The sequence below is a fragment of the Hyaena hyaena genome, unplaced genomic scaffold (assembly GCF_003009895.1).
Source record: "Hyaena hyaena isolate Hyena2069 unplaced genomic scaffold, ASM300989v1 scaffold_115, whole genome shotgun sequence".
In the NCBI taxonomy this organism is placed as follows: domain Eukaryota; kingdom Metazoa; phylum Chordata; class Mammalia; order Carnivora; family Hyaenidae; genus Hyaena; species Hyaena hyaena.
The window spans coordinates 1876530-1889416 of record NW_024080747.1 but is presented as its reverse complement, the minus strand read 5'-3'; the positions used below and the strand labels follow the sequence as shown (position 1 = coordinate 1889416).

The 12887-nt window shown below is 36.4% G+C and overlaps 1 protein-coding gene across 2 annotated transcripts in view; it reads right to left on the bottom strand.

The window, feature by feature from the left end:
• Positions 1–12887, bottom strand: part of SLC12A2 (solute carrier family 12 member 2) — a 96439-nt gene that overhangs the window by 46924 nt on the left and 36628 nt on the right. For both annotated transcript variants that reach the window (XM_039236698.1, XM_039236699.1), the window contains exons 5-7: positions 6070–6209; positions 4035–4145; positions 1646–1754 (exon numbers count right to left, since the gene is read on the bottom strand). In XM_039236698.1, the coding sequence (XP_039092629.1) occupies positions 1646–1754; positions 4035–4145; positions 6070–6209 (360 nt within the window). The remainder of the gene's footprint in view (positions 1–1645; positions 1755–4034; positions 4146–6069; positions 6210–12887) is intronic.

Sequence of the window (12887 nt, the reverse complement as noted above, 5' to 3'; positions counted from 1 at the left end):
AATGAGTGAGAGACCGCAAATCACCAAGAAAAAAAAGGGCACATTCTAAAATATATTTAGATTTATTTACTTCAGACTGAGACAGATCCAGAAATGCTACTTATACATTATTTATTATTACACTAGATAACTATGCAATACTTTTGTAAAGTTGCCAAGGATCTGAAAGATGAGGAAATGAAAAATGTGGCCTAACAGCTATTTGTAGCTATTCTGAAGTCAACCTAAGTCACAAAAAGAAAATATATAATTACTAGGAATATTTTTAGAAGTAATCATCCACTATAATTTTTAACCTCTCTTTTAGAAATAAAGTTGCAAAAAGAAATGTTCAAAAAATTTTTATATCCTAAAAACTTAAGTAAAAAAACACTTGTAATTAAAATAAATGTCACGATTTGTGAGAGCATAAAATACAGAAAAGGAACTACCTAAGTGATGCCACTAACCTTCACTTCTGGCATTCCTAGTAGTCACCTGTTCCCCCAATGTAGAAATATAGAACTTAAAGCCCAGTTTAGAAGTAGGCATGAAAACCAGTAATAAAAACAGGTATTACACTATCACCTAGGACCAAAAGGCACAAATAATGGATGGGTGTCACTGGCTCAGGTAAAATCCTTGGAATGATTCCTATCAGAAAACCACCCAGCCAACTAAGTCAGTGTCTGATAGAAGCCTAACCAGTGGTACTCACAAATGATCTAAGGTCTGTACGTGGTTATCAGTGAGCTTACACCAGACTGTAGACCAGCTAGGTGTCTAGTTTCCAGTTTGGGTTGGCTGATTTTTGTTCGCAGTAAGACTTTGTAAAGGAAGAAATGGAGTGATGTACATTCTGTATCTTTTCACAGATCTGTGGGAGCACCTCTGGGTTCTACAATTCTGGTGGATAAAAGCTAGGTCTCTTCTAGGGCTGTAAAACCAGGAGTTTCGGTCAACTGAAGACAAGTCTCTCTATTACTCTAAGTGGTAAGTCTCTCCTATGCTGATGCAACTACTGTTTCCTGCTCCATTTTACCCTGTGGAGAGGGGTTCGGTTGATCCAGTAGGTGGGGAGTGCAGGTGGAGGGGGCAATACAGAGACACTTTGGGAAATAACAAATGGCAAGTACATTTCACTAGCAGTGACAATCAGATGCAAAATGGAAAGGGTTATGGAGGCGAAAACCATCGAAAATTCTTACAAATTCTACTGCCTCACAATTCTACTGTCTACTGTAGAAAAACTTAAGTTGCAATTACACCAAGATATGAGGATTTCTTTCACAGGTTTAGGCACTTTGAGACTGTTGTGTTCAAACACAAACAGAAGAATGAAAAAGGCATGTGAAAACAAAAGTTACCATTACAGGTACAAAGTCCCCAAATTATAGAAAACAAAAGCATCTTTCCTCAGTAGCTCTGATTTTTCTACATTCTGTCATCTTTTGTTGCTACTAATGAAAAGCAAAAAGGTTAAATAATAGTGGTATTTTACTCTGTAACATATGTAAAGGAGACACTATTAAATTGGACTGTCAATTAGTGTAAGTGACTATACCAAAATCAATTCTATTGCAAAGAATCTAAAATATACTAATGTTACTTACTAACAGAATGTTGTAATAAGCACCTTTAAAAAAATTCTATCTTTTTTACTTACACTTATAACCAAAGAAACCTTTGGGCTTCTTGCTGTCCAACGGGATGAATGTTCCTATGACGAAATCAGCAATAGCAAGTAGTAGAATCACCAAAAGAACAATCTGAGCCTAGAAATTTTAAACATTAAAAATCAAAATCAACTCTCTCATGTCTATACACTGATTCAGTTTCACCACCATATAACTTCCATGAGGGAAAGGATTTTGGTCTTGTTTCCCCAGTGCCTCAAACAGTGCTTAGCACAAAGCAGGTGCTCAATAAACTTTTACTTTATAATTTAAAAAAAAAATCTTTTTTGAGAGAGAGATAAGGCAAGAGAGCGTGAGGGAGCAACAGAGAGCGCATAAGCAGGGGAGGGGCAGAGAGGAGGAGACACAGAATCCAAAGCATGCTCCAGGCTCCAAGCTGTCAGCACAGAGGTCACGGTGGGGCTTGAACTCATTAACTGCGAGATCATGACCTGAGATGAAGTCAGACACTTAACCAACTGGGCCACCCAGGCAACCCTCAATAAAGTTTTATTAAATGAACAGCCTTTGAAGAACTACTTGAAAATGTTCAATACGCTAGGAAGAAAATGGATAGCAAAAGTAGAAACAGCCCACAAATTTCCAAAATGAATTAAAGATGTGCATGGCCCCTGTAAACCAAAAAGCACTATAAATTCCACAATACTGCAGCCTTTTCATCCTTTGTGGTTATTTACCACCCCCTCCACCTTAAGTACAATATTGACATGGGGAACATATCTGCTACAAACACAAGTTTTACACCAAGTCCAAAGGCAATAGTGAATGTGTGACAGCTATAGGAAAAATATAAGGAAAAGTATGGAAAGAAGACAATATCCAGGAGGAGGATCTAAGTAGTAATGGATCTGGGGGAATAATCTATGAGAACTACCATCCTCCTTCTGCACTCTTTTTGTTTTGTTTTCGTGAGACATAATTGATGTGTAGCAATGTTTTAGTTTCTGGTGTACCATGTAATGATTCAGTATTTATACACATATAATTGTGAAATGATCATCACAATAAGTCTAGTTAATATTCATGACCATACATAGTTAAAAATTTGTGTTTTCTTGTGATGAGAACTTTTAAGATCTACTCTTTTAAAAAAGAAACTTTCAAATATGCAGTAGTGTTAACTATAGTCACCATGCAGGACATGATATCCCTGTAACATTTATTTAGAACTGGAATTTTATACATTTGACTCCCTTTACTATTTTGCCCCCTACCTCTCCTGCTCTACTCTTAACCTCCCAATAAAGTTGAGCAAATACTCCAGAAAACCTATGTCATCTGTGAGAAGAGAAACTGCTTAAATGAGAATGATGTTCCAGTTAGTATGAAATTCTATTATTTTCAGTAAAGTCAACTGGTTAAACATGTAAGTAAATGATTTAATTTCATACTAATGATTTTTTTTAAAATAACCCTTATTCTTTCCAACTTTCCTAATTTTTGATCTGGTAAACATTATCATTGCTCATATATAGCACAGATGTGTGATCTTACACAATTAATAAAAGGAAACATGAAGAAATCTAGAAAAGACTTGGAGATCCTCAACAGCATCTGTGTGGATGTGCATTACTCAGGAAAGGAGAGCTGTGTTGAAGAATGTCCTCTCAAAAATACAGAAATAATTCCAGGTGCCCTGCCTACACATTAAAATGTGACTTCACCAATTCTTCCCAGTAACAGTGGTTCTGGCTTAGGTAGCCGGGATTTCTGAGAGTTCAATAGCCAGGAGCCAAGATTAATTTCTCTGATCTCTTATGGCACTAACTTGAAGTTTACTGCCCGTGTTTATTTTCAAAATTGACCTTTTAAATAAATTACAAAGCCAAGAATTTAATATGGGCTCCCTAACATATTGACCTGAGTGATTCTAAAGGATATAAATTAAGATTAGGGGAAGGGGGATATCTGGGTGGCTCAGTCAGTTAAGCATCCAACGTCGGCTCAGGTCATGATCTCACAGTTTGTGGGTTTGAGCCCCATGTCAGTCTCTGTGCTGACAGCTAGCTCAGAGCCTGGAGCCTGCTTCAGATTCTGTGTCTCCCTCTCTCTCTGACCCTGTCCTGCTCATGCTATCTTTCTCTCTCACAGAAAAAAAAAAAAAAAAAAAAAAGAAGGGAGGGAAGATAGGAAGTCAAAAGTTAGAAAGTACTGTGTTTAAGTGGATGCTGGACTAATTGTTATCTCCAAACATTCCTTGTCAGACAGAAGATAACCTGACACATAAATTTCTCTGAAAATGGCCACTAAGGAATCTTCAAAATCTAAATGTATTACCACATTTTACAGTGGTCCCTAAACAAAAGTGAAAGTTCATTTATTAAATATGTACAGATATTCCAATGATGTCATACTTACTTTTGCTTCCCACTCCATTCCAGCTACCGAGATACCTAGAAGGATTACCACTGTAATGGCTCCAATAATTCGGATATCATTGATTTCATCTATCATAAGTATGGAATGTTCCTAGAAAAAAGAGAATTATAAATGTAATGAACCATATTAGCTACTCAGGTAAACTCTTTAATTCTTTTTAAAACATTTCAGAGACATGATACTGCCTTACATGAAGTTCAGTAAATGACTATGGAATGAATAGGGAGGCCTAAGGAATCAATAACTATGTACTACTGAGGTATCATTCAAGTATCTCAAGATATCAAATATGATCAAATTAATAATGCTGTATTTAATATAGGCTCAACAAGTCTAAAATGAAATTGCTAACAGCCAAATAATAATCATAGTATGTCAAAGCAGTTCCATCCAGATTTTTAAAAGAAATATATTTTGTATTTACTATTATTTGCAAACTCATGCTTTTGAAAACGATCTTTTATAACTGCCTAAGAGATGAATAAACTTTCAGGTAGTTGTCCAAAAATACACACACTCTTCCCACTCTTCAAGTAAAAATATTTGTGGTTTAATATCAGTGACATTAAAAACATGCTGGAGTGCCTGGATAGCTCAGGTGGTTAAGCATCCATCTGACTTTGGCTCAGGTCATGATCTCATGGTTTATGGGTTCCAGCCCTGCATCAGGCTCTGTGCTGATGCTTCGGATTCTGTGTCTCCTCTCTCTGCCCCTCCCTTGCTTGCACTTGGTCTCTGTCTTTCAAAAATGAATAAACCATTAAAAAAATTTTTTTTAAAACATGCTAACAAATTAGGTAACATAAAAAGAGGAATTCCTACTAGTTATATTGCCTGCCTTCTTACAGCCCTTACTTTCCTCCATCTCTTTGGCCTATACAGAGAAGGTCAATGCCAATTTAAGTTTCAGTCCTTCTCAGATTTTACACTTCCTAATGTCCTGGATACTACTGTAGAAGAAAGTTACAACCTAACCTAACATGAACAACTATAGGTATTTCTCAAGGTTCTTCTTATTTAAATATGCCAAAGCCTATTTCGCTTGTACTGTTTTAACAACACACATCCCAATGACTTTTTTCAATCATATGCTCTCCTAAACCCCAGAGCAGTATTATCAACTACTTCCTGACCAGCTCTACTGGGATATACCTCCAGGTCCTTAAATGAGACATCCCAAAGTAAATTGTCCTGTGTTGCTATTTCAAGTGAATGCCACTGAGAATTCTGTATATAAACCTGCAATCATCCTTTCTCTTTCTCTAATTTCCCATAATCCCAATAATCAAGTCCACTCATTCAACATTTAAAAAAAAATCTCTCTAGTTTACCACACCTCTCCAGGCCCACTGGTCACTGTCTGAATGTATGCCACCACCCCTTTCCCAGAATAGCTACAACCTTCTAAATGGTCTCCCTCTCTACCTGTGATCCCTCAGATCCATTCTCTACAATGTGGTTAGGTTATTTCTTTAGGCACCAATCTTATCATATTCTAGCGCCCAATTCTCATCTAGATTAAGATCACAATTTAACAGCAAACAATACCTTTCCTGATTTGACCCTTTTTTCTCTGTTTAATTTTAAATTTCTTGCTACTTTATGTTCCAGTCATATAGAAATATTTATAGGTGTCTTGTTTTTTTTGTTTTTTTTTTTTTTTAAACAAACCATACTCTTCCAGGCCTTTGTTTCCTGTTCTCTCCTACTCCCTTCATGTCACACCCCACCTCTCCTACTTGCCTGCTAACACCTAGACTCCCATCCTTGGAAAACTCTTCCTTATGCTACATTCCTGGACATAGGTTAAGTGATTACCCTTTGTGTTGCCAAGGAATCCTACAAGTACCTACTTTTGACATCGTATCATCATTTTCTTTGCCTAGCTTTCATACTAAACTTCTTGAAGGACAGGTTTTACGTCCATCACTGCTTTCCTAGCATCTAACATGGGGAGTGGCACACAAGCCCTCAATAAAGATCTGGGAAACCAATGTCTAAAAGGGGAAATTACCTTAAGAAGCTCCACCACAGTTTCTGCAAATCCAACCACGTACATAGCAACTGCAACAGCATTGGCAAAAGCGAAGATCAGGCCAATAGCACCACCAAATTCTGGCCCTAGACTTCTAGATATTAAATAATATGCTCCTCCTAAAGGAAAGGAAGAAAAAAAGTACTAAAGTTAGGATTTTAAATGTCAAACAATCCTTTTAATCACATAAGAATTCCAAAAGCACATGGATCCTGTAAGACAGTAGTTAAATTAATGAGCAAGTGGGTGAGTATATTTTCAGAAGAAACACCACAAAAGAATTCTTAACAACCCACTTCATTCATTAACAGTTCTCAACACCCAGAAAATTCTGCCTGTATCAAATATAAAATCATCCAGCTATTTAAATCCCTATCTTCTAAAGCTTAGACTAAAATGGGCAACAGCCTTCTGCTCAGATTCACAGATACTAAGATCATCTCCTGATGGTTTTCTAAGTAGTATTTTTAATATTAATGCAACTTTCAAAATCACAGTTGAGATTATTTCAGTTACTTAATCTGGGAATTTGTTGGTAATGTGAATTTAAAGCTAAAAAAATTTCACAAGAAAATGCAAAGAAACATAAGGTGGTCTCTCAAATAGTTTATATTTTAATAAATCTGCCTAAATGCAACAATCAACAAGGACGTGAAATGAACTATCATGAAGCAAGTATTTTTCTAACTTAAATATTAATCAGTATTATGATTTTGAGTCAATCTAATGCTCAGCTAAAGTCTCTAAGAATTCTTCTAAAATTCTAATTTATTTCTGGCCCCTAGGTCATTATCAAACTTAATTTTAATAATAGTGAAGTTACATGAAGTTATATAATTTTCTTTTAGATACTGATGAACGATTTAGTTCCTAAGACCAGATAATGAAATGCCTTTTAATAGTTGAATATGTCTCCTCTTCTCCTAGTATAATAAAGACAAATCCAACAACAAAAAAATCCTATAGTTTAATAAAGTACTAACTTTGTTTTGGACATACCTATAATAGGTTTGATAGTTAAGTCTATCAATTCCTTCAAAATATTCTACTTATTTTAACAATTTTAACAATTTTAACAATTAATAATTTCCACCACCTTGGAAATTCTGAAGAAAAAAAAAATCAACCTAATCTTATATATCTTATGTATTGATTAGTCTTATATGTTTTTTTTTAATCTCATGCTTTTTAAAATTTTTTAAATATTTATTTTTGAGAGACACAGAGAGCAAGCTGTGGAGGGGCAGAAAGAGAGGGAGACACAGAATCTGAAGTAGGCTCCAGGCTCTAGTTTTCATAAACTACAAGATTCAATACTGTTAACATAACCATTCTTCCCAGAAAGACTTTTCAAAAGGTTTATTTATTTATTTTGATAGAGAGAGTGGGAAAGAGAGGCAGACAGAGAGGGTCAGAAAGAGAATCCCAAACAGGCTCTGTGACGTCAGCACAGAGCCAGATGTGAGGTTGGAGGTAATGAACAATGAGGTCACAAACTATGAGATCATGACCTGAATCAAACCCAAGACTCTGACACCTAACCAACGGAGCCACTCAGGCACCCCCAAAAATATTTTTAAGACTGAAATCCCAAAGCCCACTAAGATTTTATATTTTTTTGTTATTTAGCAGGAATTGGGATACATAATTCAAAAATTTATGTAAAAATGCAAAGGACCTAAAAAGAGGCCAAAACAATCTTAAAAAAGAACAAATGTGGAAGACTCGGGAACTATAAAGCTAAGGAATCAATACTAACTTGCAGAATAGGAGAAACAAAACTTCTCAATGAAATAGCATACAGTCCAGATAAAACACACTGATTTTTCAACAATAGCACCAAAATTAATTCAAGAGAGAAAAGATAGTCGTTTTAACAAATGGTGCAGGAACAAGTGGATACCTACACAGCAGGGTAGCGAGAGGAGAAAACCCACAACATCTGTTGCACTAATATTCAAAAGTTCCTTTGAGGGACACCTGGGTGGCTCAGTCAGTTAAGTGTCCGACTTTGGCTCAGGTCATGATCTCACGGTTCGTGGGTCTGAGCCCCGTGTCGGGCTCTGTGCTGACAGCTCAGAGCCTGGAGCCTGTTTCAGATTCTGTGTCTCCCTCTCTCTCTGACCCTCCCCTACTCACGCTGTCTCTCTCTCTCTCTCTCTCAGAAATAAATAAAAAACTCTAAAAAAATTTTTTTTTAAATTCCTTTGATACTGATAGTCAAAAGCCTAAGCTACCATAAAGATTCTAGATAAAGCAAAGCAGAGTATCTTTATGACCTTGGGATAAGCGAAAGATTTCAGGCCAGTATAATAAAAACACTGGCTATACAAGAAAACACAAGAATCTGGTTTCATCAGAATAGTAAGCTTCTGCACTCTGAAACACAGGATTAAAAAAACTATAAAAATGCTGAGGCAAGTCAAAAACTGGGGGGAAAAAACCCATAATACAAATGGCTTGTATTTAGAATATATTTTAAAGACTCCTACAAATAACAAAAAAGATAACACAATTTTAAAAAAGCCAAAAGATATGAATACCTAACAAAAGACAATATACAAGTGGTCAGAAGCACATGAAAAGATGCTTACCATAATTAATTATCTATGAGAATAGCTATAATTAAAATACCTAACAAGCATTGGCAATAACATGGAAAACTATTACGTCTCATATAATGCTGATGGTAGTATAAAACGTAACAACCACTTTGGAAAGCCATTTAGCAATTTCTTATAAATGAGACATATAAGTATCCCACAAATCAACAAATCCACTCAGAGATAATCTCCCAACATGAGTAAAGACATAAACAACCACAAAGACCTGTCCAAGAATATTCCTGTCAGCTTATGATGAAAATACTTTATATTTTGACTGAGCTAGGTTTATATACTTATCAAAATTTACAGAACTGTAAACTTAAAATCTGTATCTCATTACATGTGAGATCATGACCTGAGCCAAACCAAGAGTCAGATGCTTAACCAACTGAGCCACCAGTCACCCATCTGTGAGGGGTTTTTTTTTAGAGGAGATTTACGTAAATTTAATTGGTGGAATGTGAGTAAAGCAGTTTGCCCTCCATAATGTGGGTGGGCCTCACTCAATCAGGTGAAGGCCTGAATGGAACAAAAACAAACCTCTCCCCAGCAAGAGGGAGTTCTACAGCAGACAGCCTTCAGACATCAACTGCAAACACCTTTTCTCTAAGTCTCCAGACTGCTGGTCTACCCTGCAGATTTTAGATTTCCCAGCATCCATTATCATATGAATCAAGTCCTTTAAGTAAATCTTTCTGCACATACACACACACAGGTACACCTTATGGACTCTGTTTCTCTGGACAACTAGTACAAAAATATTACAAGGTACATATACAGAAATCCATCATATTTCCATATACCAGCAAGAAAGACTAAGAAACTAAAATTTTAAAAAGTAACTTTACAATAGTACAAAAAGCAGTAAATAAAGTATAAGTCTAAAAAAATCTTCAAAATCTGTGTACTAACAACTTAAGAACTAGAGAGAGATGAAACAGATTTATGAAATGAAAGCCCTAACGGTTGTTAATTCTCCCCAAGCTTATCTCTTGAACGCAAGTTCAATCTAAATTCCAGCAAGACAGTTTACAGAAATTGACAAGTAATTCTAAAATATATATGGGGTGGCAAGACAGCTAGAATAACCAAGACAATTTTGAAAAAAAGCAAAGCTGAAGAAGCTATAATACCCAACTTCAAGAATTACTGTAAAAGAGGGGCGCCTGGGTGGCTTAGTCGGTTAAGCGTCCGACTTTCGCTTGGGTCATGATCTCGCGGTTCGTGGGTTCGAGCCCCGCGTTGGGCTCTGTGCTGACTGCCAGCTTGGAGCCTGGAGCCTGTTTCAGTCTGTGACTCCCTCTCTCTCTGACCCTCCCCTGCTCACGCTGTCTCTCTCTCTCTCCTAGAGATAAATAAAACATTAAAAAAAATTAAAAAAAAAAAAAAAAAGAATTACTGTAAAAGTACCAAGATGGTATGGTATTAGATTAAGGACAAACCTGCAAATAATGTACCAGCAAAGAGTCCAGAAACAGAGCTACTGTAGGGTCAATTAACTACTTTCCACCTTTACTGAGATGTAACAAACATATAACATTGTATAAGATACACAATGTGACCTTGGTGCCTGGGTGGCTAAGTCAATTAAGCACTGAAGTCTTGATTTCAGCTCAATTCATGATCTCATGGGTTGTAGGACTGAGCCCCAAGTCAGGCTCTGTGCTGACAGGGCAGAGGGTGCTTGGAATTCTCTCTCTCCCCTTCCCCACTCTTGTTTCTCTCAAAATAAATAAGCCATAAAAAGGATACACAATGTGATGTGCTGACACACATACATGTTGCAGAATGTTTACCAGAATAAGGCTAATATATATTCTTCGCCGCACAGAATTTCCATTTTTGTTGTTGTTTTGTGGTAAGTAACAACATTTAAGATCCACTCTCAGGAACTTTCAAGTATACAATACAAATTATTGTCTGCACATTGTACGTTAGATCCTCAGAACTTAATCTTCTTGTAACTTTAAGTCTGACCAAATTACTTACTGGGAGCGACTTGTCTGCCATCTGTTTCTTAGGAGTTTGGCTTTTTTAGATTCCCCATACAAGTGAGCTTATATAGTATTTGCCTTTTCTAACTTATTTCACTTGGCATAATGCCCTCAAGATTCATCTATGTTGTTGCAAATGGCAACATCTCCTTCTTATGGCTAGATAATATTCCACTGTGTGTGTGCATGTATATCTTTTTTTCATGCATCCATTCACTGATGAACACTTAAGTTTTTCCCAAGTGTTAGCTATTGTGAAGAATGCTGCAATGAACACAGGAGTACAAACATCTCTAACAAACAGTAATTTCACTTCCTCTGAATAAATACCAAGGAAGTGCAGTTGCTGGATGATATGGTAGGTCTACTTTTTTTTTAAGAACCTCCATCCTGCTTTCCACAGTGGCTATATCAATTTTCATTGCCAATAGTGCAAAGGGTTCCCTTTTCTCTACATTCTCAGCAGCATTTATTGTCTCTTGTCTTTTTGAGAGTAACCGTTCTAACAGGTGTGAGGTGATAACACATTGTGGTTTTGATTTGCATTTCCCTGATGATTAGTGATGTTGAGAACCTTTTCATGAACTTGTGCTCTTCTTTGGAGAAACATCTATTCAGGTCCTTTGCCCATTTTTATTATTTACTATTTTTTTAAGTTCATTAATTTTTGGGAGAGACAGAGACTGAGCAGGGGAGCAGCAGAGAGAGAAGAAGACACAGAATCCAAAGTAGGCTCCAGGTTCTGAGCTGTCAGCACAGAGCCCGACGTAGAGCTCGAACCACGAATTGCAAGATCATGACCGGAGCCAAAGTCAGACTCTTAACTGAATGAGCCACTGGGGGGGCTCCTGCCCATTTTAAAATCAGATTATTTCGTTTGTTGCTCAGGAACTACATAAGTTCTTTCCCTATTTTGGCTATTAACCCCTTATCAGATATAGGACTTGCAAATATTTTCTCCCATCCTGTTTTTTTTTGTTTTTGTTTTTTTTTTTTCATTTGGTTGATTGTTTCTTGTGCAGTGCAGAAGTTGTTGCTTCTTCTTTGATTTTTGCTTTTGGTGATTAGCTGATTTTTGCTTTTGTTCTTGTGGTTTTCATGTCATATCCAAAACATCACTAGCAAGACCAATGTTAACGGGCTTTTCCCCTATACTTTCTTCTAGAAATTTCATGGTTTTAGGTCTTAAATTTAAGTCCTAAATCCAATTGAGTTAATTTTGAGTTAAATGAGTGATTTAAGATACAGGTCCAATTTCTTTTGCATGTGAATATCCAGTTCTCATTTAAGAGCCTACAGTTTTGTTTTTTAATTTTTTTAATGTTTTATTTATTTCTGAGAAAGAGAGAGAGAGAGACAGCGTGAGCAGGGGAGGGTCAGAGAAAGAGGGAGACACAGAATCTGAAACAAGCTCCAGGCCCTGAGCTAGCTGTCAGCACAGAGCCTGATGTGGGGCTCGAACCCACGAACCATGAGATCATGACCTGAGCCAAAGTCATCTGCTCAACCGACTGAGCCACCCAGGCACCCCAAGAGCCTATTGTTTTTATACTGAGTATTCTCAGTTCCCTTGTCAAATATTACAAGACTCTATATGCTTAAGTTTATTTCTGGGCTCTCAATTCTATTCCACAGGTCTATGTATATTTTTATGTCACTACCATACCATTTTGATTACTAAAGCTTTGAAATAAAGTTTGAAATCAAGAAACGTGATGCCTCCAGCTTTTTTCTTTCTCAAGATTGTTTGACTCTTCAGGGTCTTCTATGATTCTATGACAATTTCTCCTATTGCTGTGAAAAATGCCATTGGAATTTTGACAGGTATTATATTTAATTGAAATATAAGGAAACTAACTTTCCATCAAGAGACAAATGGATAAGGAAAAAGCGCATATAGATAGATAGATAGATAGATAGATAGATATAGATACACACACACACACATATATATGTATATATATACACACACACAATGGAACATTACATAGCCATAAAAAAGAATGAGATTGTGTCATTTGAGACAACACAGATGGACCTTGGCAGTATTATGCTATGTGATCTAAGTCACACTGAGAAAAACAAAAACAAACAAACAAAAAAAACCATGATTACACTCGTAAGTGAAACCTAAAAAAAAAACCCCACCTAAACTCCAGATGAATACACAAACAAAAAGCAGAATTCAGACAACAAA